This window comes from Penicillium vulpinum, assembly GCF_028829585.1.
Source record: "Penicillium vulpinum strain IBT 29486 chromosome Unknown utg000002l_segment0_segment0, whole genome shotgun sequence".
NCBI classification, from domain to species: Eukaryota; Fungi; Ascomycota; class Eurotiomycetes; order Eurotiales; family Aspergillaceae; genus Penicillium; species Penicillium vulpinum.
In genome coordinates this window covers 364,803-388,857 of record NW_026643242.1, presented here as the reverse complement: position 1 = coordinate 388,857, position 24,055 = coordinate 364,803, and the positions used below count along the sequence as shown (strand labels likewise).

The window sequence follows — 24,055 nt, the reverse complement described above, 5'->3', positions numbered from 1 at the left end:
TATCAATTTGATAGATGGCTGTCTCTGTAAAATTATTTGTCTCTAATGTATTCTGGTCTTAATATCCTGCTGGTCAGATAGTTGGTTTTTTTATTTGACAAATGGAAGGTGATCTATAATCTATCTGTTCTAGTGGTTCAAATTGTCACAAGCTGTCATGCGAACGAATGAGGTAGACACTTTCGAAGAAAAAACCCCAGTTGATGAGGTCTAACATCATATGTACAGTTGTTCTTCATTACATGATTAGTATTTCTCGCAAAAGTCGACAGCCAGCCTATTGAGCTGCCTGAGCTGCTTCAGCTGCCTCTTTTGACTTCACCAGATCCTCGGTAATGGCCTTGTCCAGCTTGGCGCGTTGCCTGGCTTCATAAGCTTCACGGCTTTTTAGGATCCGACCAACAATTTCGCCAGCGTTCACGTGTTGGAAGGCATGCTGCTCGGCTTCCCGGAAGATTCCCATCCGCTTGGGAGCAGTGTACGGATCATATGTTAGCGGAATGAAGGTTGTGGGTCCATGGTAGACAGCGTCGGGAATGCCCCATGGGATTGTCTTCAGGTATGGTTCGCTGGGGGTGAATGGTGCAGAGAATATGACAGCATTGATGTACTTTGGCGAATATTAGCAACTCGAAGAGATGAAAACAAAAAAAAAACTTACGCGGCATTGAAGAACACAGAGACCACGTTCGAAAATGTTCATGATGGGGTAGTTCAAGCCCTTCCAATGGTTGATCACATCGTCATCATGGATACCTGCGACAATATATGACGGTGCATAGTCCTCTCCGTAGTCCTTCAACCTCTTTTCAACTTGGTCTGGCTCATACCAGCCACGTTTCCGGCCCTCGGACTCCTCGAGCTCCGTGACTTTGCGCAGGAACGCAATGTGACCGGAGGAGAAGAGATCGAACCCTCCATCAACATAAACAACTCTCTGCCCAGGTTTGGGTCCCTTTCCATCAACTAACGTCTCGAACAGGCCAGCCTCCTCGACAACATGGTCCATCTTCGCAGTGCCTGAGCCAGTCCATGTCCACACCTGAGGACCAGGCTGAAGACCACTCTCGTCCGTCGCATAATCCTTGATTCTCTGCACAAGATCTGCAGCAGAAGCCTTGCGCTCCTCAGGACTTCCATACCCTTCTAGTCCAGCGAGTGTGGCCTTCACCGATTTGACAAAGTGGTTCCGGGTGCACAACAGCATGCGGCCAACAAGGTCGGTTGTCGATATGCCCGGGGTACGTTTGACAACACGGAAGCGTCCAGCAGCTTTGACGAAGCGGTAACAATCATTTCCATCGCTGTCGGAAGTAATGTCGTCTCCGTGGACAACATATTTGCATCCGTAGTGGGATACCCAGGGTAAATAGGTCACATAGGGGGCATGGGGAACACTCTGAGTTGCCCATCGACACGCGTCAACGGCTGCGACACTAGATAATAATGACGTTAGCACCATAATCCGAAACCTAGACCAGTTTGAGATCAAACCAACCGTTCTTCCAGTGACATCACTGTCGGACCCTTGTTCTCGAGGATAGCTTGATCGGAGTGTATTCCAACGTAAAGGGCCTTTCCTAGCCGGCGGGCTTGAAGCATAGCACCAGCATGACCTGTAGAGCGACTCAAAGATTAGCTCACAGCAATTGACTTGGTAGTAATTGCAAACCTACCGTGATGGCTGAAATCGAAGCATCCATCCACCCAAAGTCGGTCCTCCGAGATGGGTACATCTTCCTGGGGATCAGCAGGCCATTGTCCAGGCAGAGGAACCTGCTCCTCTAGGGGTGTTGAGTCCATTTTCGCAAGATTAAACAATTCAAAATTGTTCCAAATTATAGAACTGAATTGTATAGGAGGGGGAGGGGATGTGATCGACAAAGGTAAATTACATGGGTACGGTTACAGTAATCTTCGGCATCGCCGTTGACGGTCTGGCTTGCGGGGAACTTTCTCCGGGTCTCCTGAGTTTCATAACTTTTGAATACAACATTTGAACATATTGAGGTCTTAACCAACTCGCCTATCAGTCTACCAAGGTGGTCTATTCGTTTTCTTGCTCCCTCATCTTTTCTAACACCTCCGCCTTGTCCTCCTATCGACCCCTGTCCACTTTCGCCGGGTCGCATCATTTTATTTTGCCCCGAAATTGTCTACCAACACCAATGATCCCATCTACATTTGCCCCGAGCATCTCGCGGCGGGACACCGGCAAGTCCAGTGGTGCATATGAAGGAGCATATGGTATTCCACCTCCAGTCGTCAGCGGAGGCCTTCTCGGCCCGCAAAGTGCAGCTGCAATCTATCAACAGATCCATGAAATGGCCGCGAAACGGATATCGACTCTTGACTATTTGAGAAAGGCGTGAGTGAATCGCAGCCCAGCTAGACCGGAGCACTTCTAATGCATGCTGTGCTACATATAGTCACGAAGGACGGGTTTATTGGTTTAATACTGTGCATTTCTCCCGGGCTGATATATCCCGTCTGCCATACTTTGAAGCCCGGAAACTTTCTCGCCGTGCAATCAATTACTTGCTTCTAGGCTTGTCATTGCCCACAATACTCGATGTTAACTCCACGCCGTTCGAGTATGTGCGTGCCCTAAATGCTTTACTACTGGAATTCGAAGCATTCCAGCAAGTGCATCCCCCAGATGGCAGTTCCTCGTCAAGTCTTGCAAGGGCCCGTATACCCCAAATGTTTAAGCGGGCGACACATGCAGGTACCAAAACACGACGTGCCAGCTCTGCGAACGAAATCGGACTTCCAATGCAGTCCAGTGACCCATCAGACTTGAAGAGCACGGCAGGGAATCTCGGGTCTGCTTCGTCTGCGGCGGCTTCAGTCACCTCCTTCCCACTCACAGAGTCTTCGGATCTTCTTCCTGGCGAGGAATACACTTATCTTCTCACACCATCGTTGCCATTCGAGCCAGACTTCTTTGAGACGTTCGCAACCCTGTGCGATGTCTTGATCGACACTTATAGCCGACTCGCTTCTCTGGTATCATCTCCAACTGTCTGTACTGTAGCCCTGGGCGAGACATTTTCCAAAGCAGATGCCAGGTTACGAAAGATCATGGTCGCCGGCGCAGTACGTGAGTTCGAAGACGCGAGCCGAAATAGTGTCAAAAGTGAGATTTCTGGGGTCAGCCGGGTGGTGCTTGGCGGTTTATTGGGATAGCAGCAAGGTTTCGCTGCTCTTTATTTGGGTCTGGTGTTTAAGGTCAAATTTTGACAGGACATATGGTCAGATTTTATGAGATATGAATTTATCAAGGTGAATCACATGTTATCACATGGAAAAGTTGCTTTGCACATTTTACACCTTTTTCATCACCTACATTGTATATTTGCAGCCAATTATTCTTAACTTCCTAGCTTCAACATCCATAAGGTGTGAAATATCTAGGGGGAAATACATCTGGAAAAAGCATCTGAGAAGACATCTAGAAAAATTGCCAAGGCCACATAAGCGGCCGACTATTCTTTCGAGTGTTGTACGATAATAGAATTTCAGATCTAAGTTTGAGAGGTTCTAATGATACATCTGTGCTGCCTTCTTGATCGGGGCGATTCGGTATAAAAAGCAGGATAAAAAGACAACTCGCTCAAAATAACTTAATTGAGAACTTTTCTTGGCCATGCGGCTTCGTGAGACAAAAGGTGGTATTCATGAGCAGATTGAAAGAGTCGAGAATCGAGAATCGAGAATCGAGAAAGGCCAGGAAAAGACAAGGAACTCCACTTTAGCGCCACATGCTCGAATATGTAAAAACAGACGCCGGAATATGCAGTCGCTTGATGTTGAATGATGAGGGATAAAAACAAGAGATATGATGTTGAGATGTTGAGATATCGAGAAGATATCGCGGGACGTATGTCGAGGGTATGGGACACTTATGATTGGAGACTTTGCTTTTCAAGTTCGCGTTGTTCGCCAAAGACGCGGCGGCTCATCTCGAGGACAGTTTCGAATCCTTCGCGGCCCATCTTGGCATTCTCACGGAACCGATCCACGCTTGCCTCTTCAACCTTGTTCTTGATCTTTTGCCATCCACCGCAGAGAGCGGTGATTTTTGCTTCCTGGCTGAATTCGGTCGTAGTGGCCGGGCTAAGGGAGGATTGCTTGTAGATAACAGTCTCGCGGACGCTGAGCACGTTCGACCATGTCAAATTGGTGGAACACATGGTCACCTTCTTTGCAACCGGATCGACATAAGAGATTTCATAGACGTGAGAGGTATTCGATCCACCAAGAATCGAGAGAACCCATTTTGGTACAGACTGATCACACGTGATAAGACGCTCGGTTCGCAACTATGAGGCAAAGGTTAGTACAACGGTTTTAGGATAGTTCTACTTCGAGGTTGAACGACTCACAATGCCAGTGCTCGGGTCGACGGTTCGAGAGAGCGTGTCTACGCCCACAACGTGTGTAGACTTATCATTCCAGGGACAGTACTTGCGCCAGTTCGCTGTTGATACTTCGTCCCACGAGTAGTCGAATGTGCATTCGGAAGAAAAGACCTTCATAGCTGCGAGTCGGAGTTCACCTCAACGATGCCGTTGGGTCGCGTCGTCTTGAGATAAGGTATTTGGATGAAGTATCGGCAGCCTTGACAGGCGCTGTGGCGGATAGGATAGGATAGAATAGTAGTGTTGAGGAAACCGAGGTAGAGAAAGTAGTCTCAGACTGATTCAAGTCGAGTGTGAGGGATGGGATATGACGGAGTTTGCAGAAAGTGAATTAAATCTAAGTCTATGAAGAAATCGGGAGGCAAATATGAGTAAGTCAGATAAAGAGAAAATGGAGAAGAGTGGATTTTAACGATCGACCTTCTGAGGGGAAAAATCCTTTTTTTTTCCCTTCGGGTCAGGGCCAGGGCGCGTTCGGAACGCCACAGTACTTCAGCGCCACAGCGCCACCGGGTTTTCCCGGTTCCTCCAGGTCTGCTTATCTAATCTATGCTTATCTAATCAACAGCACAGCTGCCCGCACCGGGCAGATATGCAGCTGATGTGTTCCAGAACGTCAAATTAACTCTATTCAATACATATTCCTCTGTCCGGGTCTTTATATTTTCTCCTTTGCTCCACATCATGGTCGAACTCAGGAAGCGCAAGGCGCCAGTCCCACTCCCTGTCCCAGAGAAGAAGACCAAACAAGCTCCCAAGCCCAAACAAGAGGAAGCTGTTACGGATATTGATACTGAAAAAAGCCCCGCGCCAAAGGTCCCTGAGGTGGATGACACAATCGACATAGAAACTTTCGGTGGCGAATTCGAGACCAATGAGGGCGAAAAAACAACTTTGAAGAAGCTCCTCGAGGAGAGCAAGTCGGGCGTGGTTTTCTTTACTTACCCCAAAGCCTCAACACCTGGCTGTAAGTCCCTATGTCCTGCTCAGTGCTTCTCTTGAGAGGACAGGGCTGTGTTCTTGGCATCTTTTGCAATCATTCCACTCTAGCAGACCGCTTACACAGCTTCACCCAGGTACCAAGCAAGCTTGCTTGTTCCGTGACAACCACACCCACCTGACTTCTACTGGTCTTTCAATCTACGGTCTTTCAGGCGATTCTCCCAAGGCCAACACCACGTTCAAGACAAGACAGAACCTACCCTACCCTCTCATGTGTGACCCCAAGGCTACTCTTATTGCAGCCATTGGGTTCAAGAAGTCCCCCAAGGGTACAACACGAGGTGTCTTTGCCGTGGATAAGAAGGGTAAGGTCTTGCTTCGCGAGGCCGGTGGCCCAGACGCGACTGTGGACGCTGTCCAAAAGATTGTTGCCAATGCGCCTAGTGTGGGAGATACCAAGGAGGAAGGTGATAAAGCAGAGTGATTCGACTCGAGTGGTGGTGTACGGTCACAATCACAACAAGCGACACTAAGATACCAGATATTACATGTATGGCACCATCTATGGTGGTTTATTTCTAGGTGTACGTGTTTGGCGTAGATTATTAGGGACATGAGTCAGGGACTTTCAGGGTTTTTCTTGAATGCTGTGGATTCCAATCTATACAGTTAAAATTGGTACAGCACACTTGATTCCTTATGGCTTCCCCCTATCCATTGACCATCATACCTCCGTTGGGATGCAAACACTGTCCGGAAATATAGCTGCTGTCCTGGCTTGCGAGGAAAACGAAACAGGTTGCGACCTCGCTAGGCTGACCCGGTCGACCAATCGGCACTGCGTGGAACTGTTCCATGGCCCCGGTTTGCATTGTCGCGGGAATCAGGGGCGTCCAGACTTGTCTTATTAGCATTTGACTTGGAATAGAGATATGGAGGACCTACTCGGACCAGGGCAAACACAATTGACCCGAATGCCCTTCTTCAACTGTTGGTTTGACAAGGCGCGAGTAAACGCGACAATGGCTCCTTTAGTCGAGGTGTAATCCAGGAGATCACCTCGGCCAATATAAGGATTGACGGATGCGCAATTGATGATGGTAGCTCCCTGTTTCATATGAGGAAGAGAATACTTGGAAAGATAAAAGAACGAATGGATGTTGGTGTCGAAGGTTTTCTCCCACTGGGATCTTTTGGTGCATTAGTAGGATGGATGCATTGGCCGAAGATCAGTAATAATATAAGGCTACTCACTCATCGAGCTCGCTGATATCGCTCAGCATGTCTTGGAACGCCGCGTTGTTCACAAGAATGTCAATGCCACCCATCTTTTGCAGGGCCACATCGATGATTTTTTTACAATTCTCCTTCTTGCGAATATCAATAGCAAGGGTATGGCACTGTTGTCCATATTCTTCGACTCTCTTCTTTGTCTCTTGCGCATCCGACTCCTCTTCTGGCAAGTAAATGATTATACTTGACGCACCCTCCATTGCAAACAAGATTGCAACGGCCCGGCCAATTCCTGAATCACCTCCGGTGATGATTGCTTTCTTTGCTTCGAGCTTTCCAGCGGCTTTGTAGATCTGATACCCATAATCCTCGGTAGGAATATGAGTAGACACAGGCTTGGGATCTCCCATATCAGACTGCAGACCCGGCTTTGTCAGGTGTTGAATGGGAATCTTGTGGCCTATGAAGTATCATGTCAGAAATCAATACTTGAGAAACAATACTTTACTCACCTGGCGCAAATTGGGATTTAGACCCACTGGCCTCGCGCTCGATATACTGGCCGACAGGCATATTGACAGGCTAAGGGCGTAAATATGGACAAGTGTGATGGGTATCGATCAATTGTGTGTAAATTTGTAAAAATGATACACATATCTATGCAGGAAATCACCATTTAAGTAAGAAAGGTGATATATGGCCACCAAAAACCGAAGCTAGCCCATAAATGTCACTATGATGGTCTACTTACATTCCATTTCTTCCAAGCTTTGCCTAAACTGAGGCGATTTACAACTCTAGAAGCTATGAGCCACCCAGGTCGTCTCTGTTCTAGACCATTTCTGTGGCGGTGGTTTCGGCCACGTTGGACTATTCGATTCTTCACTGTTGTAGCCACAAGCTGCCCATTCTAGGGACAATTTGTATGTCCAATTAAAAGAGGTGTTTGATGTACGGATGATCTTGTTGATATCCATATTTGAACCACGTTCGCCGTAGAGGTTAGGTACCAACATGTGTATGACAGAGGTTTGGCGTCATTTGCCTACATGCTTAGTTGGTGGCGTTCTTCACCTGGCTCGAAACCGCAACAATCCAGATCACTTTTTCATGTACACTTTCTGTATGAAGAGCATGATGTTTTGTTTGTGAGCAAAAAAGAGGATGGGAAAACATTGATCAAGTACTGTTATACACACCTCTAAAGCCTTGGATCCAGTATCTCAAGTGATTTCTAATACTTTTGGCTTAAAACTTGCAGTCTTGGTTATTTATATGAAATAACAAATGATTTTATTAGAAGTGAACCGTAATAAATCAGTATAGAGAGTAGTGACAAGCGTTCTAGTTGTATGTTGTAGTAGTACCTCCCGATATACTGGCGATGGATCCTTATCTTATCACCAAGCAACATGATTGGCTCTTGACCGTCCGCCCGGCGATAATTTTTTCTATCAGGCTTTCCGCTTCTCGAGACTCTTGGTATTGCAATAAGTTGCCTGGCTCTTTTCACAATGGCGAAAAGGCAGTCAAAATCCAATTCCGTCTCGGCTGATACCGCCAAACCCTCAGAACAGATGGCCCTCTCGTCCGCTCTGTCCTCGCCCTGGGGTTTCCTCCGTCCCACGAACGATTTACATACCACCGTCGTGGATTCTGCAAAGCACATCCTGGACTCCCTTGCCGGTTCTGTCGTAGATGCCCAGACCACTCGCCGACAACTCAACAAAAAGCGCAAAAGGTCAAACGTCGAATCGGATTCAGTCACCCAGCTCCAATTGAAGAACCTCTACGTGGACGGTTTCACCTCGAATCAAATATGGGAGCAAGCAACACGGATTCTTGAGTCGACTGGCGACGAGATTGAGCGCGATATCACTTTGATTTCCCAACATGGTGGCTACATGGAGTCAGCGGACTCTGAGCAGCCCGAGGATATCTCTGACCCCGAGGGTGCGCAAAGCGATAGCGACAGCCACGAGAGCATGCTTGAAGACCTTTCCGAGGAGGGCTCAGACGCCGAAGAAGATCTCGACGAAGAGGCTGACCAGGAGGTCGAAATGGGATCTGACGATGACATGGAAGACATTGAAGACATGGACGATGATAATTCCTCAGCTGGCTCTGCCGAAGAAGAGCCCGAAGTATTTGTCGAGGATAAATTTGGACTGAACGACGGATTCTTCTCCATCGACGACTTCAACAAGCAGTCCGAGGCTTTGGAAAGACAGGATGCCGTAGGAGGACCCGAGCAGGAAGACAGTGACGAGGAGGATCTCGACTGGCATTCGAACCCGTTGATAGCTGGAAATTCTGCGACCATTCACAAGGACAATAAATCGAAGATTCCACGCCCATCAGAAAAGGAAGACGAAAATATGGATGATAGTGAGGAGGAAGGGCCAACTTTCGGCAATGCCGATCTCCACGGCGACTCCGATTCTGACGAAGACGCGGTGGATATGGATATGGACATGGACGACGGTGAAGCCGCTGCCTGGGTCAACACCAGTGATATCAAATACGCCGATTTCTTCGCGCCTCCACCCCGCAAAGTTTCCAACAAGAAACATCGCGCCCTCCCGAAAACCCAACCCGATGCACCGGCGGTCGATGAAAACGATGTCAAACGCGCTATGGACGATGTTCGACGGGACTTGTTTGACGATGAGGATGCGGGTTCTGCCGAGGAAGAAGAGCAGGATCTTGATGGTGCAGATCCTACTGCTCCACGTTCTACACATGAGAAGCAGAGAGCACGAATCGCAGATGAAATCCGTCGTCTGGAGGCGGCTAACGTGTCCAAGAAAGAATGGATGTATACTGGTGAGGCCAGAGCTGTCGAGCGACCCATCAATTCTCTCATTGAAGAAGACCTTGACTTTGAACGAATTGGAAAACCCGTTCCCGTCAACACCAACGAAACCACCGAGGACATCGAAGAACTGATCAAGCGCCGAATTCTCGCCATGGAGTTCGACGAAGTCATCCGCCGTCGGCCAGGCGCCGAGAGTCAGCAAGCCGGAAAGAAACCCCGCTTCGAACTGTCTGATACCAAGGCGGAGCAGGGTCTGGCTGAGATGTATGAAACCGAACATCTTCGCGCTAACGATCCCAACTTCGTGGATACTAAGGACCGCAAGTTGATGCGGGAACATGCCGAGATCACCAGTCTTTGGAACGAGGTCAGTGCTCAATTGGATACGCTATGCAACTGGCACTACAAGCCCAAGATCGCCCAAGCAAGCATCAACGTCGTTACCGATGCTCCCACAATCATGATGGAAGAGGCACGCCCAACGGCTGGCAGTGCTGCCGGTGGCCCTGTTGGACTTGCACCACAGGAGATCTACGCACCCGGTGATAATGGCCGAGTTGCGGGAGAGGTCATCCTCAAGACCGGCGCGTCTATCTCCAAGGAGGAGATGACCCGTGAGCAGAAGGCCAAGAACAGACGCCAGAATAAGCAAACCCAAAAGAAGGCCGATGCTGCCAAACCTACCGAGAAAAAGTCTAGCAAGTCAGCCGAGAAGCAGCAAATGATTTCAGACCTGAAGAAGGGCGGAGTCAAGGTCATTGACAAGGAGGGCCGTATGACGAATATCGACGGTGGCTCTGTCCACGAGGGCGCCAAAAACAGAGGAGACAATCTGAAATTGTAAGGGGGGTGAATTTTAAAGAGCCAGTATGTACTATTCAGGAGTCATATTTTCTACTACATAAAATCTATTTTCTAGCATTGCACATATTATTCATCTTGTGTCATCTTTTTCTGCTCAAGACGTTTGGCACGTATCGTGTAGATAAAGATGTTCTCTCTACTATACGATTCAGCCGCAGGATCGTCACGGACTTGCTCCATTTCGAAAGCCTTTTTCGCCATCTTCATAAACCGCATGTCGGCACGTCTGCGACGCTTGTAACAGAAGTAACAGACCGAGTTAGGTCCCAGGAGGTCCTGGAGCGTAGTGATCAAAAGAGGGAATGCCGGCTCGAAATAGACGCAGTCTGCAGCGATGATGACATCTGGTTTCGAAGGAATCTGGTCTGGGATCGGTTCTCCCCAGTTTAGTATCGCAGCAGTCGCATTCGGGCCGAGATTGTTTAGCTCAATGTTGGACTTCATTAGGGAAAACATAGGTTCTTGGTCTGTGATATAGATTGGTTTTTCGAGATGACACCCGCGTGCTATTGCGAGTCCAACAAGGCCACCTCCAGCTCCGAGTTCCACACTATTGAAGATTAGGTTAGGACGAAGCGAGGAGAAATAGGAATACCCCAGATGAGAGCACCTACATTGTTTTATCAGATAGATCAGTGGCATGACGAGTAAGGAGGTATTTGGACAAGACCATCCCTGCTGGCCATAATTGTCCGCCACATCCATCTTTGAGATCTTCTTTTAATAGCAATGGTTCTTTCAGGAGTCCGTCGAATGAGATGTCTGTGGTCACGGCGGCGACTTTGAGTTCGCGCGTAGGGGCCAGGGATTCGCTGATATTGAGTCCACCTGGGCTTGATGGTGGGCTCAGGTCTGGACCTGGAATAGTCGGCATAGATATTTCTATCATTGTGGGATATTTGTGAATTGTTGATGTTTGTGAATTTGTTTATCGGAGAAAGTTTTTAGTGGGGGATCTGTACGGAGTAGCTTATCGTAAATTCGACCTGAAAGGGTCACATGATTGGTTGGGTGGCGATTTGTTTATTAAAATGGGTCAACTATTTAGAGCCAAATCGAATGGATTTTTAGGGGCATTCTTTTATTTGGTGCATGTCTATATCTGAGGTCTATCGTGTGCATTGTATATCTGATATACAAAGTACTGGATCCAGCCAAGACAAGGGCCCGTGCGAATGTAGATCTATGTGTCAATACTTTGGATTCATGTTCTTATTCGAGGTAATAGTGTCTTCTAATATAGAGTAATTATCGAAATCTAAATATGGAAAGGTACTATAATGGTTATGTAGGGACTTCTTATAGTATTACTATGTTGATATTTTGTTTAAATGAACCTGTTTACCTCTGGCCTTCTAAGGTTATGTATATAATGAAGTGGTTTGGCCGTGGGGGCCCGGGGGGTCGTGGAGGCACGGGGGGTCCACATCTCGGGAGTAGAGAGATCGCTGCCCCTGCCGTGTCTTTCCAACCTGTGTTCGAACAACCTTGAACATGAATCTATTGTCTACGTGCCAAGGAGCAGTTGAGACAAGCTTGTATCCTAATCTTGTAATGATTGTTTTCATATGAGTGAAATTCAGTTTCACAGCTAGCTGTACCATGAGGAGTTTAATCTCACCCCCATTTCGGCCTTTCCAGACGCGTTTATTGCATCTTCGTTCCACTTCCAGCAAATCCCAACAAACTCAGCATTACCAAAATCAAATTCGCGGCCTTTTCTGCACTGCCGCTCTTACGTCTCACTCTCCCAAGGATGATGGTTACTCGGGCCACCTTTATGAGCCCATTGAAGGAGTGGAAAAACTGGAACGTTATCGCGTGGGAGGTTATCCCTCCGTGACAATCGGTGATCATATTCACAATCGTTATCAAGTGGTTCAAAAACTTGGCCACGGCGCGTACTCGACGATCTGGCTGGCCCGAGATCAACAATACGGCAAATACGTCGCCATAAAAGTGTGCACCGCGGATTCGAACCCGCTTGAATTCAACATCCTTTCGGAACTTTCCAACTCGCAGAAAAACTCAAGCATTAGCTTAGGAAAGACGATGATACCTTCGATACTAGACAGGTTCGAGATTCAAGGACCGAATGGTACACACCCTTGTTATGTAACAATCCCGGCAAGAATGAGTCTCTCCGAGGCAAAAGATGCCTCATACAACCGCCTTTTCCCATTAGACGTTGCTCGGGCCTTAGCAGCACAGTTGGTCCTTGCAGTTGAGTACGTTCATTCCCAGGGATTCGTTCACGGGGATCTTCATGATGGAAATATTCTCCTCTGGTTGCCATTTGACCTAAACCAACTTTCTGTGGAGGAATTGTACAAAAATTACGGCGAACCAGAATTTGAAGCAATAAGACGTTTCGATGGGCAACCGCTCCCACCGAATATGCCATCACAGGCCGTTTTACCAATATGGCTTGGCGAGCCAAGCGACAAGCTCAAACTCCCAGAAGCCAAAATCCTACTTAAGGATTTCGGCGAGGCCTTCTCTCCTACCAAGCAACAGAAGTTTGAGTCCCACACTCCGCTTGTGGGCCGACCACCAGAGGCTCGGTTCGAACCACATAAGCCTCTGTCTTTCCTATCGGACATATGGTCACTCGGATGCACTTTATGGAACATCATAGGTCAGAGCTCACTTTTCGACGGTATGTTTGCGACCGAAGATAGCATTACTTGCGAGCAAGTTGATGCACTTGGTATACTACCCCCGGAATGGTGGTACAAATGGGAGGGGCGACATAGTAGATTCACAGAGGATGGGAAGCCGATCAATCGGGCTCCGTACCGGTCGTGGGAGTTCAGATTTGAACAAGATATACAGGAGCCTCGACAGAGGGAAGGGATGCCGCGCATTGAACCGGCCGAGAGGGATGCTATTTTTAAGATGCTGAAGTCGATGCTGAAATTCAGGCCTGAGGATCGCCCTTCTGCGAAGCAGATTCTCGAATGTGAATGGATGGTCAATTGGGCTTTGCCTGAGTATGAGAAGATTCGAAGGATATGATTACAGCAAAGCTCTTCCGTTGTATGAATCTTATGGGTACTAGCTGTATGAATAGTTAGTATAGGCACTACCTCATAGTTACATACTACCATGAATTCCTCCCCAACTATCATATTCCTCATATCACTATGTAGTTAGCCTAAGTCACTTTCAGTTTTGTTTGTGGAAGTTACCTCGGGATGTGGATCCCTATTTGCACCTTTCCCCAGATTTCCTGCGAGCGTTAAAAAAGCGCATTAGCTTATCGATGGTCTATGTCGATCCTGCATACTTCGTACTCATGTTCTTATTGACTGGGACATTGAAGGTTGATGAGTGTCTGATATATAGTAATTTTCTACATAAAATTGGAAAGGTACCATAAAGCTTACGTGGTGACTTTTTACCGTCTGGGGCTGGTCGATCCCGAGATCCATGTGGGTTCATTTTACCTAATTGATCGATAATCTCGAAATATGGATTTACATTTACTTGAAAGAGGACATTACAATTGATGCATCGCAAGTTTTGAAGCTATAACAAGTCTAGACCATACATAACTACTTCCGCATGCCACGTCTAATAAGGAGAATTGGAATACATCGATGTCATATTCGTGTACATTTACATCCATTAACTAATTGAAGCGCAAGCGTAAGGCATATATCTGATCACAGCCGGTCAGAAATTTCTGCTTGACTTGTCATCTCACAATCCCGTATCATTTAGTTGAATGGGTGAGTGCGCGTTCCCCACCAGGTAAGGAACAAACTGAGACCAACAGTCTCGAACACTCTCGAGACCGCACCGACAGCAATAGTGTCGAGAGGTCGCTTCTCAGAGAAGACCTGGCTCACAATCTGTATATGTTTGTTAGAATTGCTTGGATCTTGTAATAGAGGATTGAAAACGTACGCCTGGAGCTGAGCTTGCGAAGAAAATAAGTGAACCCAGGTACGCGGCGCCCTTGTAGCTCAGTGTACCAGTGGCATTGATAAGTGCGGCCACACCATAGGTCTGCACGGCACTTCCAGCAAGGGAGCTACCCCAGGCTGCAGGCTGCGCCGGCAGCCTCCTTCGACTTGATGAATTCCTCCTTAGAGTTGGCGGCTTGGGCGCGGTGGTAGGTGTCGCCGAAGACGGGCGCCAAGATGCCTAGAGAGGCAGTGTGGGTGAAGATTGTACCCAGCGCAATGGCGGAGGGCTTGACGGGGGGAAGGTCTACAATTGGTAGAGATTGTTAGTTTCGAATTGGCTGTTTGATGTAGGATATCAACTCACAATGGAGGGTAGTCATCTTGAAGGTATTATGTGTGGTGTGTGTAGAGAAAAAAAAAGGCAAGTTGAAGAGTTAAAAGTAGTTTAAGTAGAGGGCATTTATGCAACCAGGGTTTAAATGTGACGTCGTCATGATTCAGCGTGAGAGGTAGGAAGCGGAGGGCCATGACGTCAACTCGCATACGGGAGTCAGCTACATTCAAGGTTGAAAGGAAATAAATCAAGGGACTTACGCGGGAATGTTGGAAAATGTATCATAAGTCCATATGAGCTTCCAAGTAGGTGGATATAATTAATTTAAATGACTGTAGAAACCTTGATCATTGCCGAAGTATTCAGGTGCACCATTATAGATCACCATTTCGCCATCTACAAAGTAGATTAAATCCCACCTCAGGTGTATCTTCGTCTTATTGGGTAAAAAAAGCTTTGCTTTGGGAACTACCTGGAATCGGAGCTCCTGTGTGATTCGTCCCCATCTAAGGTACCATTCAGCACTATTCATGCCAGATCCGGACATGCATGTAGATCGGCGATTGGCAAGCTGACCATACATGAAACATACACTGCAATGGATAAGTACTAAAGACTACTTCAAATCTTAGGACCTCTACAATCAATTTCAATTTCATCTTTCTATTTTGGTTCCGTATCTAGCCCCAAAACCTGATTTTGTGTTATCCGGGGGTCGGGGGTCTTTCATGCGGGGACAAAAAGCTAGGCCTGATTAAAGTCTGACTACAATGTACTCTCTTATACCAACTAGCGGTCTTACGTAGGTGTTTGGGATGTACTAACAAGATTCCACCAGTGCCCATTAGCAATAAAACAAAAAGTGGGCACCTCGGGTATTTGTTTATAGCTACTACTTGCTGAACATGCGATTGTCGCTCGAAAGTCATATGAAAACTAAAAATGAAAATGTATTTCTTTGCAGAATGTACTGGTCTAATCAAGCGAAGGTGCGGCAGGGATATCTGTGTAAAATGGTTAGCCTGGAGCGATAGAATGAAGAATTGGAGATGCATACTTCTCGGGGTAGCCGTGCTCTGAATCAAGCTCGTACTTAGATTGTGAAGACTTCGAGATAGTGTTGAGGTTGCAAGGGCTAGGGGGCAAGCCGTTGGCACCCAAAACACCCTGGATGCTCTTCTTATCTTGCTCAAAGAGAGCCGCGAGGCCACGTTCTTCGCCCTGTTCCTTGACAGCAACCAATTGCTGCTCTCCGGCCTGTCCGATCTTGAGGATGTCCTCCTTAGGAGCAGCCTGGCTTCCAAATGTGAGGAGACTGACTGCGTCGGCCTGGCGCACGGTGCTCAGCTGAGGGTAGCTTCTCCGGACGTCCCGCTTCCAGTAAGGGTTGTCGGCGATATCGCCCGCGGGAATGGTAACCGGGTCATCATAGGCAAGAGGGGGGATGGAGCCCGGGGTAGGAATACGGAATTGGGAGTTCAGAGGGACACCCGTGGAGCGAGAAGGATCAACAGCGAGAAGGCGACGCAGGCGCTCCCAGATGCCGGTGGACTGGACTGTGTATTTCTAGAGCGCAAAGAGGATTAGCACCCAGCGCATGGCAATAAAGTTTAGTCTCCTTGTTCCTGTCAATATGACCTACCTTGTGTACAGCGATGACATTGGATGCCGACTTAGCGGCGTTCACGATACCGCGAGCCATGATGAGAAGACTCTGACCTACGGTTTAATATCAGCCCATTGACACACGAATGCCGCAAAGGTGTAAGGGCCAGAATTAGTTCTGCATGCCCAATTCATTTAACTTACTGACTGAAATCCCTGAAATCCGTCAAGAATCCGTTGCGAGCCTTCAGATTGAGCCGGTGCCGTAAAGGTAACCCCGGAGGTGCGCGATCACCGGCACGGATTATCTTGCTGCCGAACCACATACGTTCTTGTATTAGTAATTCAACCGATGACCCAGTCTCCAGGGCTTCAACTTTCAATAATTGACGAAAGCCAAGTCACTATCGAGTCTTTATGTCTTTCGCTAAGAAAATATTCGAAATAGCGATTATTGGAGAGGAAATATGGGCGGAAGAGTGAGATATATGCTGACGGAGCCGTACTGAACCGTGGACACCTCAGGCGTCAATCTATAACAAGATGGATGTTTTGACCTTCAGATGGCCATATAGATCGAGACCTCGCTCTCTAAGGGATATACATACCCTCAAAGTGGACAAACCTTCGGATTGTGAGGGAGACATAAATTGAACTATAAATATAACGGATGAGCATGGTCATAATTATCCAAAGACGAAGTTGATACCAGTTTACGGAGTATACTTTCCGATTTAGTGCACCCTTGATGCTGCTTTCTGATCACTGAATACATACAACTGAGCACCCGGGTCCACGGGTGCCCGGGTGGCCCCTGAGTATTACATAATTTCTAGAGTGCCCAGGAGGACGTTTACTGTTTTAAATGCGGTTGTAGGCGGCTATATAGAGGTTGGTGAAAGGGTTTGAGGATTTAGGGTGATTCAAGATTGTTTAAACTTGAACTTGAGGCAATTCTACATAATCACAAACTACTGCATGTTTCCATAGATAGACCGGCGTGACATAGGTGATTTATATAGCCGGCTAGACAATACTCCCAGAAATGGTCAGAAGCTTGTCAATAACAGCTTTCAGCTTTATTATCGCACGATTGAGTACACTCTGTAGGTACCTTAGGATCCTTAATATATAAATACCAAAAACAACCCTGGAATTACCGGCGTAGAAAAAGGCTCCGGAAGTCAGAACCTTAAATTAACCGTAGTATTTCAATCCAAATTTCAGCGTTGGTTAATATTCGACTTTGATATTATTTTTACACGCTATATCTTGAACAGCAAGAAGGAATATCCAAGTGATACAAAAATAAAGGAAAACAAATACAAGCAGTCATTGGGAGATTAATATGATCAAACTTTTTCATTCACCGCTGAAAGTATTTATGAGCGAAAACATGTCTCATGAAAGAATATCTATATAAACAAAATCTATAAATTCAACTAGAAAAGCCACGCGAGACCCTTGGTGTAAATTTTCTTCCAGCCAGCCAAATTTTGGTTCTCGATGGCCATCATGGCCACATATTCAGCCTCTTCGCGGTCAATTTCGGCCTTGCCCGTCCAGATATCAGCATTGTGGGGCTTGATGAACTCTGTCCGGTTCCAGATCTTCCAGCCAGCAAATGCCACAACATAAAGCGGGATTCCGATGTATGAAGTGATGAACGTCTTGTAGTCGAAGTTGCCGTAGGTTTCCGGTTTGTGGATAAAGACAGCGAAGCTACGAGTGAAGACCACCAACACACAGAAGAAGAGTGCAATGTAGGAACCGATGATTCCCAGGGGAGCTTTGTAGGCCAGGGTTGCCTCGTCGACACCCTGTGCACGTCGAGCGCGAACGAAGAAGATGTGAGTAATCAAGAGGGAGACCCATGTCAACACTGTAATAGTAAGTTAGAATTTTGGACAAACTTCAAGTCATTTCTGGGAGAGTGGAGAGAAGGGAACATACATCCGAAGATTGACACCATGTCGGTGAAGTATCCGAAGACATCCTTGGAGGTACTGGAAACACTCATGAAGGCGAGCAAGCAGAAAGAAGCCGAGAGTGCCAGGGAATAGATTGGGACACCAGCTCGGTTAGTGCGAGCAAAGATTTGAGGGGCCTTCTTCTCACGGGCCAGACCGTACAGAGTTCGAGTCGCAATGTACAGATCGGAGTTAGCGGCCGAAAACACAAACACCAGGATACAGCCGTTGATGATGTGAGGAAGAGCGGCGACTTGCTTCATTGCCACGACGAAGGGTGAGGCAGCAGCAGAGCTCTTGGCCTTGGTGGCGAAAATCAAGTCCGGAGAGTTGTATGGGACTAGCATACCGAGGAAGAGAACACTGAGAATGTAGAAGACAATGATTCGCCAGAAGGTGAGCTTGATGGCTTTGGGGATGGTCTTCCGGGGGTTCTGAGCCTCTCCGACAGTCACACCAATGAGTTCAGTGCCTGGTAAAAAAAAGAATTAGAAGATGAAAGGGACAGTTTTAATCACATAGTGTCCATACCGAGGAATGCAAAGGTGGCCTGCACCATAGTCGACCAAAAGGCAAGGAACTGTCCGAGGGCACCGTCGGTATATTTCGCGGCGAAGGCACCGGGTTCATTCCAGTAGCGGAAACCTCTTCTGTCATGGTCGGGACCACCACCAAGTGCGAAGATGAAAGAGCACAAAATGATTCCCAGAATGACAATCACCTTGAAAGACGAGAGCCAAAACTCTAATTCACCGAAAATCTTCACGCCGAAGTAGTTGATCACAATGATTGCCACCATGAAGATGGCAATCCAAACACCAGGGTTGACATTCTCTGCTGATGTTTTCGGCCAGTAGGTGATGACTAGAGCAGCGGCAGTAAGCTGTGTAGGCGGCAGAATAATATATTTGAGGTAGTAGCTGGAAGGACGGTCAGGTTTGCATTTTATATTCAGCTTGAGAATGGTACTCACCACCATCCGAGAGTGAATCCGAGAGCAGGGTCACAGAAACGGCCGGCGTAACCAGTGAAGCCAGAGGACAAGGGTAGCCAAGCGGCCATTTCACCCAGTCCACACATGACCGTCCAAACGACGAAACCCATAAAGCAGTATGCAATAAGCAAAGATCCAGGCTAATTGAGAATGGTTAGTCAACAACAGAGATGAGTTAGGGCAAATATCACATACTCCGGCTCTAGAGGTTACAGTTAGTAGTGTTTCATGAACGATTTTATTATAAAACTCACGTCAAAGCACTGCCAGTACCAACAACCAATCCAGTACCAATGGCACCTCCGATTGCAATCATAGAAATGTGACGAGCCTTGAGTTCTCTCTTGAGCTCGACGGGCTCATCCTGTTCAGCTTCTTTGAAATCCCCTGAGTTGTCCATGTAGGCGGGCTGCGCCTCGAGGGCATTGATCTCATCGGGGTGACCCATCTTGGTATAGGTCTAATTGACTGAGAATCACAACTCAGACAAAGATGAAAAGAATTGAACAAACCCCGACAACGACGGGGGGGGGGGGGGGGCCACGGATTAAATGAACCAGCGCACAGTTTTTAAGCGAAGTCCGGGGTCAATTTTTACCATTAACCATTATCTATCCCCTCTTTCGCCCCTTTGACCGAGTGGAGAAAAAATCCTGGAGAGGCCTAGTGACTAAGATGGGAGATAATGTGGGGTATGTCAGCTTCACAATCCCCGGGCCATTATTGCATGGCTCACGTAACTTTTTCAGCTACAAATTGGAAGGTGCGCAATATACTCCAAGGCGTTCGGGCCTTCGGACGTTCGGAGCTTTCAACCTATATGAGTGTCTTATTAGCATTATACTAGTTTCTCCAAGTCATTCCCCCGCAATACGTTTCTCCACAGATTCAAATGAATCACTGCAAGAAACAGTGTTTCCTCTGAATGCGTTAATTTGTACTGGGCCGCTTATAAAGCCATATACAACTGCCCAATCCTGAAGCCGTGGAGGTGGCTAGTAGATGCCTAGGTCAATAGCCGCTTACATTATACAACTGGCTACCTACTTTGTACGGAGTAGGTTCTATAGCCATTCTCTCCATATATGATCTACATTCATTATTGTACATGGAACTATCTTAAATATATTATGCGAAGGAAATTATACACACCTTCGATCTCGACAATGAATTGATACTGGTATCTTCATAGACGCCAATTGTTGCCGCTTCTAGGTCCGAGTCAATCCCGACGTCGGGACTTAGCCGTGCCAAGTGCACCACCACTGGGTGGCGGTATTGGTGCCCTTGGCGGTGGCTATTGGATGCTTGGCACGGCTACCCTCGGAAGCTCCAGGGGTTCGGCCCTCGGGTATATAAAAAGGTTAAATGGGAAATGTTATATAGAAAGGCGTGCACGGCCTCTGAATTATGCTTGACGAATCGGAATTTTGCGAAGGAATGCATGTACTTTTTGAAAAGATTCAAGTCTAATGTTTTTACAAAACACTTAGCAAACTTTCGATCTACCGTCCGTGCCTTCCGCATCTCCACGGGTAGAAACTCTACTTTGTACTGATAATGGTGCCAAGCATGAGAGCTTGGCACGGTTAATATCACACATTCAAATTGGTTGAGTAGATTTTTTTTTTGGCCCGGTGAGCGATTGCTTCCCAAAGGAATGTTCGCGCTTAGACCAAGATAGATAAGCTTTTAAAATTTTGTGATCTTTCGAGAACTAGGTGCACTTTTGTAACTCCGTATAAAAAAAACCCATGTAATGGCCGCTCAGATAATCTATGTAAAATCTTAACCATTTGCCATTCAAGCCAACCGCCTTGGTACTGTCGATCGTATAGACAAAACTTAGAATCCAAAGTCTCTTTTGGGCGGTTACATATCGCTTTGTGTGTGGGGTTAGAAAATTCCGCCCATTACTTCGGTTCCACTGTACTTGGCCAAGACTTCTGGTTCTATATTTTGACTGATAAGGAGCTTGGTAATATCTATTATTTTACTAAATACGTACTTATCCGGTGGAGAAGATCTAGCCTTTCACAAACACACTAACCTTACTTCCTGGTTTCCACTCCCGACTACGGAGTATATTGCTATGCAGTTAGATTGCAAAAATTGCCCTATAATATTAATATGTTAATATGGCTCTTAGCACTCAAATAGAAGATGAGTGAAACATGATAGGGAGACAACTGACAAAGGATGTTGAGTATGTGGATCGGTATATACATCTCGCTCTCGCTTCCTCTTCTCTCGCAAATACGTTCATCAATGTGCCCACAGAAGACGATAGGGCGAGCAACCAGCAACGCTAGTATATGCACAGTCTATAGTTCTAGGCGATACCTACTAATATAAGTAATCTGATATTATTTACTAAGGTAATGGCTAGTTCACGGGTAAAATTAAGCTTTCTGGACTCTATTTCCAGCAACAAGCCTTAAAACCTAGAATCCTTCTAGATAGCAGGATTCCTAGGGTTAGGCAATTTAGCCGAATTCATACTTTAGGGTTTACTATCCCCCCTGACACTCTTAGAAGTCTCGATAGCTTTGCTTTCGGTTCGAACCCGGGATATCTATCTAGAAGGCAATGCGGCTGATGCTGTGAGCGTATCATATTTCTATGCACGCCCTAATATACGTATTTACGAGCGTATGGGCGAGTCATTTACTGATCTTGAATAATTCTAGTTGGTAACATAACTACAGTCTGTATCAGAGTTACCGGTAGGGCATAATTGAGGACACACAATGAGTCTCGTCTAGCTAATAACAAGCCGGGATATATCATAGTAGTACCAGACGAAGGGGTTCATGCTGGTTCGGGCACCCGGTGGAAAGTTTGGATTCATCGACTTCCGCGAAACCACCCCAGCTGCCGCCTTTGAGGACATGTACAATCATGATACGAATGCATAATCTACGGCGGCTTAGCAGGGTACGAAGCGGACACAGATCACTTGCTGCCCAATGAAAACTAATGTAGTAATCTAAGTGGCATTGCTGGCGATATTAGTGGATTGGAATATCTCCACAAGAACTATGGTGTTCTTCCATGGTTGGGGCTGGTGAAGACTTCGTGGCTGAGAACCCAACACGGGCACTGGATTTCGCTTGTTATGGGACTCACCTCGGTTGAGAGATAATGTGACCAGAAAATAATACGCAGACACGCTTGAGGCTATAGCTGATCAAGGACTAGATGCTTTCTATACCGGTCTTATTGCAATGTATTATGATCAACACTATCTAGGCTGCAAATGGGACCATAATGCTACATTATTTGGGAAGCTATTTAGTGAATATCCGGAATATTTCACAAATTGACTACCGCGACTTTAAGGCTAGCAGTACAATGGTTCCATCTAGTGGAATTGTCGCTATGAATATTCTAAAAATATTGAGCACTTATGATAACTTCCTCGCCCTCCATAATTTGAACCTTGACTTTCATAGAATGGATGAAGCAATTCGATTGGATTATAGAGAGGTATGTGGATGTTATACCTATGGATGTTTGTATTCTAATCCGCTTGGCTGACTAGTGATAGTCAGCCTACCTGGGCGATCCTCTCCTTGTTGAAGGAATGAGCCAGTACCAAGACATGTTGAAGCAGTCCACCGTAGATTTAATTTATGGGAAGATCTCAGATTTCCATACTCTAAAAGTGCATTCATATAATCTCAAAGGGATTGAGAGCTTTGATACGTAAGCTTACTTATTCTCCGGATAGATTTTGTTGGAAGCGTTGCTGACATGGTTAAGTCCGGGAACATTTTACATGACTGCAGCTGGTCACTAAGGATTGGCTATCTCTATCACCGCTACGATCAATTGACTTTTGGAAGCCAGTTGATGATGATGCCAGAAACAGGGATAATATTGAGCAACGAGATGAACGGTGGGCCTCTAATTACTGCTTCCTACTCTGTACACAAAGTTAACACTCATTTCTTAGAATTCCCCATCTCCGGCTTCTCTAACACCTTTGTATACATTCTAGCCCTCCAACTACATCCGGCCTGGAAAACGGCCACTCTCATCCATCACATCCACCATAGTGACCCACCCTGGTAGGAGGCTATTCTTCATCACAGGAGCGACAAGAGGAAGTCGGATCGTCACGACTACTTTTGAGAACATTATATACGTGATTGATGAAGGGCTTCCGGCAGCGGAGACCCTTGCTCGTCAACACATTCGTGATCAACTGGTATCGAATCAAATTCTTTTTGATTATGATTATGAAAAATCCACCATCTCGTACATAAAGCAATATGGGCAAAATGTGGCCTGGGTTGATCCTCGCATGCCTGACTGGAGTGAGGCCCAAGCCATACAGCTGCTACAAAATGGAACTTTTGATGCGGGTGGGGAGCCGAGGCAGTCGAACTCCGGTGGCTTTGCGTATAATGTCACACTTGAGGCGAGTGTCACATTTAGGCTATGGTATATTCGTGTCTATACTTATAAGCTGGGAATACAAAGTGTTGGTAAATAATGCTCAAGTGCACAATATTACGGTCTGCGATTCCAAGGTCGTATGAGCACGAAGTTTGGATGGTAACAGTCGACAGTAGTTTGAATTTCTTGTTAGATCTAATCAATTAGACAATTATGTAGATAAAAATACGCCAATGTTCGTATTTGTTCCCAGGATTGTACTCTTATTCTCAATCTGTGCTCTTGCCTCCGTATCAATTCATGCCTCACAAAAAATAGTAGGCCACTTATGCGGTCCCGTGAAAACTTTTTTGGTAGTCTTGTCGGATGTCTTTTTATTAGTTGGATATTTCCCCCTTCTCAGTTTTATAGCTAGACAACACAAAAAGGCGGGGGAAAGAGCCCACAGGTAAACCGCACAGATAGATGAGGTTTTCATGTATAACCAGGGATCACCACGGAGGAGGAACTTTTGTTCCATAAATTTCTCATCACAGGTCAATACATCATAAGG

At 46.6% G+C, this 24,055-nt stretch overlaps 11 protein-coding genes across 11 annotated transcripts; 4 read left to right on the top strand and 7 right to left on the bottom strand.

Annotated features, from left to right (window-relative positions):
• Positions 1–277: 277 nt before the first annotated feature.
• On the bottom strand, positions 278–1,803 carry N7479_003227 (ethanolamine-phosphate cytidylyltransferase; the record flags this gene model as incomplete). The annotated part of the gene is made up of 4 exons (XM_057250924.1): positions 278–610; positions 662–1,436; positions 1,499–1,616; positions 1,677–1,803. The coding sequence occupies 4 exons, from the start codon at positions 1,801–1,803 to the stop codon at positions 278–280; spliced, it is 1,353 nt and encodes a 450-aa protein (XP_057110249.1).
• A 365-nt stretch (positions 1,804–2,168) lies between these two features.
• On the top strand, positions 2,169–3,189 carry N7479_003226 (uncharacterized protein; the record flags this gene model as incomplete). Its single annotated transcript, XM_057250923.1, has 2 exons — positions 2,169–2,368; positions 2,430–3,189. The coding sequence occupies 2 exons, from the start codon at positions 2,169–2,171 to the stop codon at positions 3,187–3,189; spliced, it is 960 nt and encodes a 319-aa protein (XP_057110248.1).
• A 716-nt stretch (positions 3,190–3,905) lies between these two features.
• On the bottom strand, positions 3,906–4,541 carry N7479_003225 (putative mitochondrial protein sorting (Msf1); the record flags this gene model as incomplete). The annotated part of the gene is made up of 2 exons (XM_057250922.1): positions 3,906–4,325; positions 4,389–4,541. The coding sequence occupies 2 exons, from the start codon at positions 4,539–4,541 to the stop codon at positions 3,906–3,908; spliced, it is 573 nt and encodes a 190-aa protein (XP_057110247.1).
• A 567-nt stretch (positions 4,542–5,108) lies between these two features.
• Positions 5,109–5,850, top strand: N7479_003224 (thioredoxin peroxidase DOT5; the record flags this gene model as incomplete). The annotated part of the gene is made up of 2 exons (XM_057250921.1): positions 5,109–5,391; positions 5,501–5,850. The coding sequence occupies 2 exons, from the start codon at positions 5,109–5,111 to the stop codon at positions 5,848–5,850; spliced, it is 633 nt and encodes a 210-aa protein (XP_057110246.1).
• A 226-nt stretch (positions 5,851–6,076) lies between these two features.
• Positions 6,077–7,172, bottom strand: N7479_003223 (oxidoreductase, short-chain dehydrogenase/reductase family; the record flags this gene model as incomplete). Its single annotated transcript, XM_057250920.1, has 4 exons — positions 6,077–6,264; positions 6,312–6,556; positions 6,621–7,059; positions 7,112–7,172. The coding sequence occupies 4 exons, from the start codon at positions 7,170–7,172 to the stop codon at positions 6,077–6,079; spliced, it is 933 nt and encodes a 310-aa protein (XP_057110245.1).
• A 941-nt stretch (positions 7,173–8,113) lies between these two features.
• Positions 8,114–10,261, top strand: N7479_003222 (rRNA-processing protein MPP10; the record flags this gene model as incomplete). Its single annotated transcript, XM_057250919.1, has 1 exon — positions 8,114–10,261. The coding sequence occupies one exon, from the start codon at positions 8,114–8,116 to the stop codon at positions 10,259–10,261; it is 2,148 nt and encodes a 715-aa protein (XP_057110244.1).
• Positions 10,262–10,347: 86 nt separating this feature from the next.
• Positions 10,348–11,170, bottom strand: N7479_003221 (uncharacterized protein; the record flags this gene model as incomplete). Its single annotated transcript, XM_057250918.1, has 2 exons — positions 10,348–10,831; positions 10,896–11,170. 2 exons carry the CDS (start codon positions 11,168–11,170, stop codon positions 10,348–10,350), a joined length of 759 nt encoding a protein of 252 aa, XP_057110243.1.
• Positions 11,171–11,883: 713 nt separating this feature from the next.
• Positions 11,884–13,299, top strand: N7479_003220 (uncharacterized protein; the record flags this gene model as incomplete). Its single annotated transcript, XM_057250917.1, has 1 exon — positions 11,884–13,299. The coding sequence occupies one exon, from the start codon at positions 11,884–11,886 to the stop codon at positions 13,297–13,299; it is 1,416 nt and encodes a 471-aa protein (XP_057110242.1).
• Positions 13,300–14,003: 704 nt separating this feature from the next.
• On the bottom strand, positions 14,004–14,575 carry N7479_003219 (DUF1761 domain-containing protein; the record flags this gene model as incomplete). Its single annotated transcript, XM_057250916.1, has 4 exons — positions 14,004–14,138; positions 14,194–14,251; positions 14,325–14,499; positions 14,560–14,575. 4 exons carry the CDS (start codon positions 14,573–14,575, stop codon positions 14,004–14,006), a joined length of 384 nt encoding a protein of 127 aa, XP_057110241.1.
• Positions 14,576–15,508: 933 nt separating this feature from the next.
• On the bottom strand, positions 15,509–16,231 carry N7479_003218 (uncharacterized protein; the record flags this gene model as incomplete). The annotated part of the gene is made up of 3 exons (XM_057250915.1): positions 15,509–15,533; positions 15,587–16,095; positions 16,172–16,231. 3 exons carry the CDS (start codon positions 16,229–16,231, stop codon positions 15,509–15,511), a joined length of 594 nt encoding a protein of 197 aa, XP_057110240.1.
• Positions 16,232–17,576: 1,345 nt separating this feature from the next.
• N7479_003217 (uncharacterized protein) lies at positions 17,577–19,546 on the bottom strand (the record flags this gene model as incomplete). Its single annotated transcript, XM_057250914.1, has 6 exons — positions 17,577–18,016; positions 18,088–18,576; positions 18,636–19,024; positions 19,078–19,238; positions 19,294–19,300; positions 19,353–19,546. The coding sequence occupies 6 exons, from the start codon at positions 19,544–19,546 to the stop codon at positions 17,577–17,579; spliced, it is 1,680 nt and encodes a 559-aa protein (XP_057110239.1).
• Positions 19,547–24,055: the final 4,509 nt, after the last annotated feature.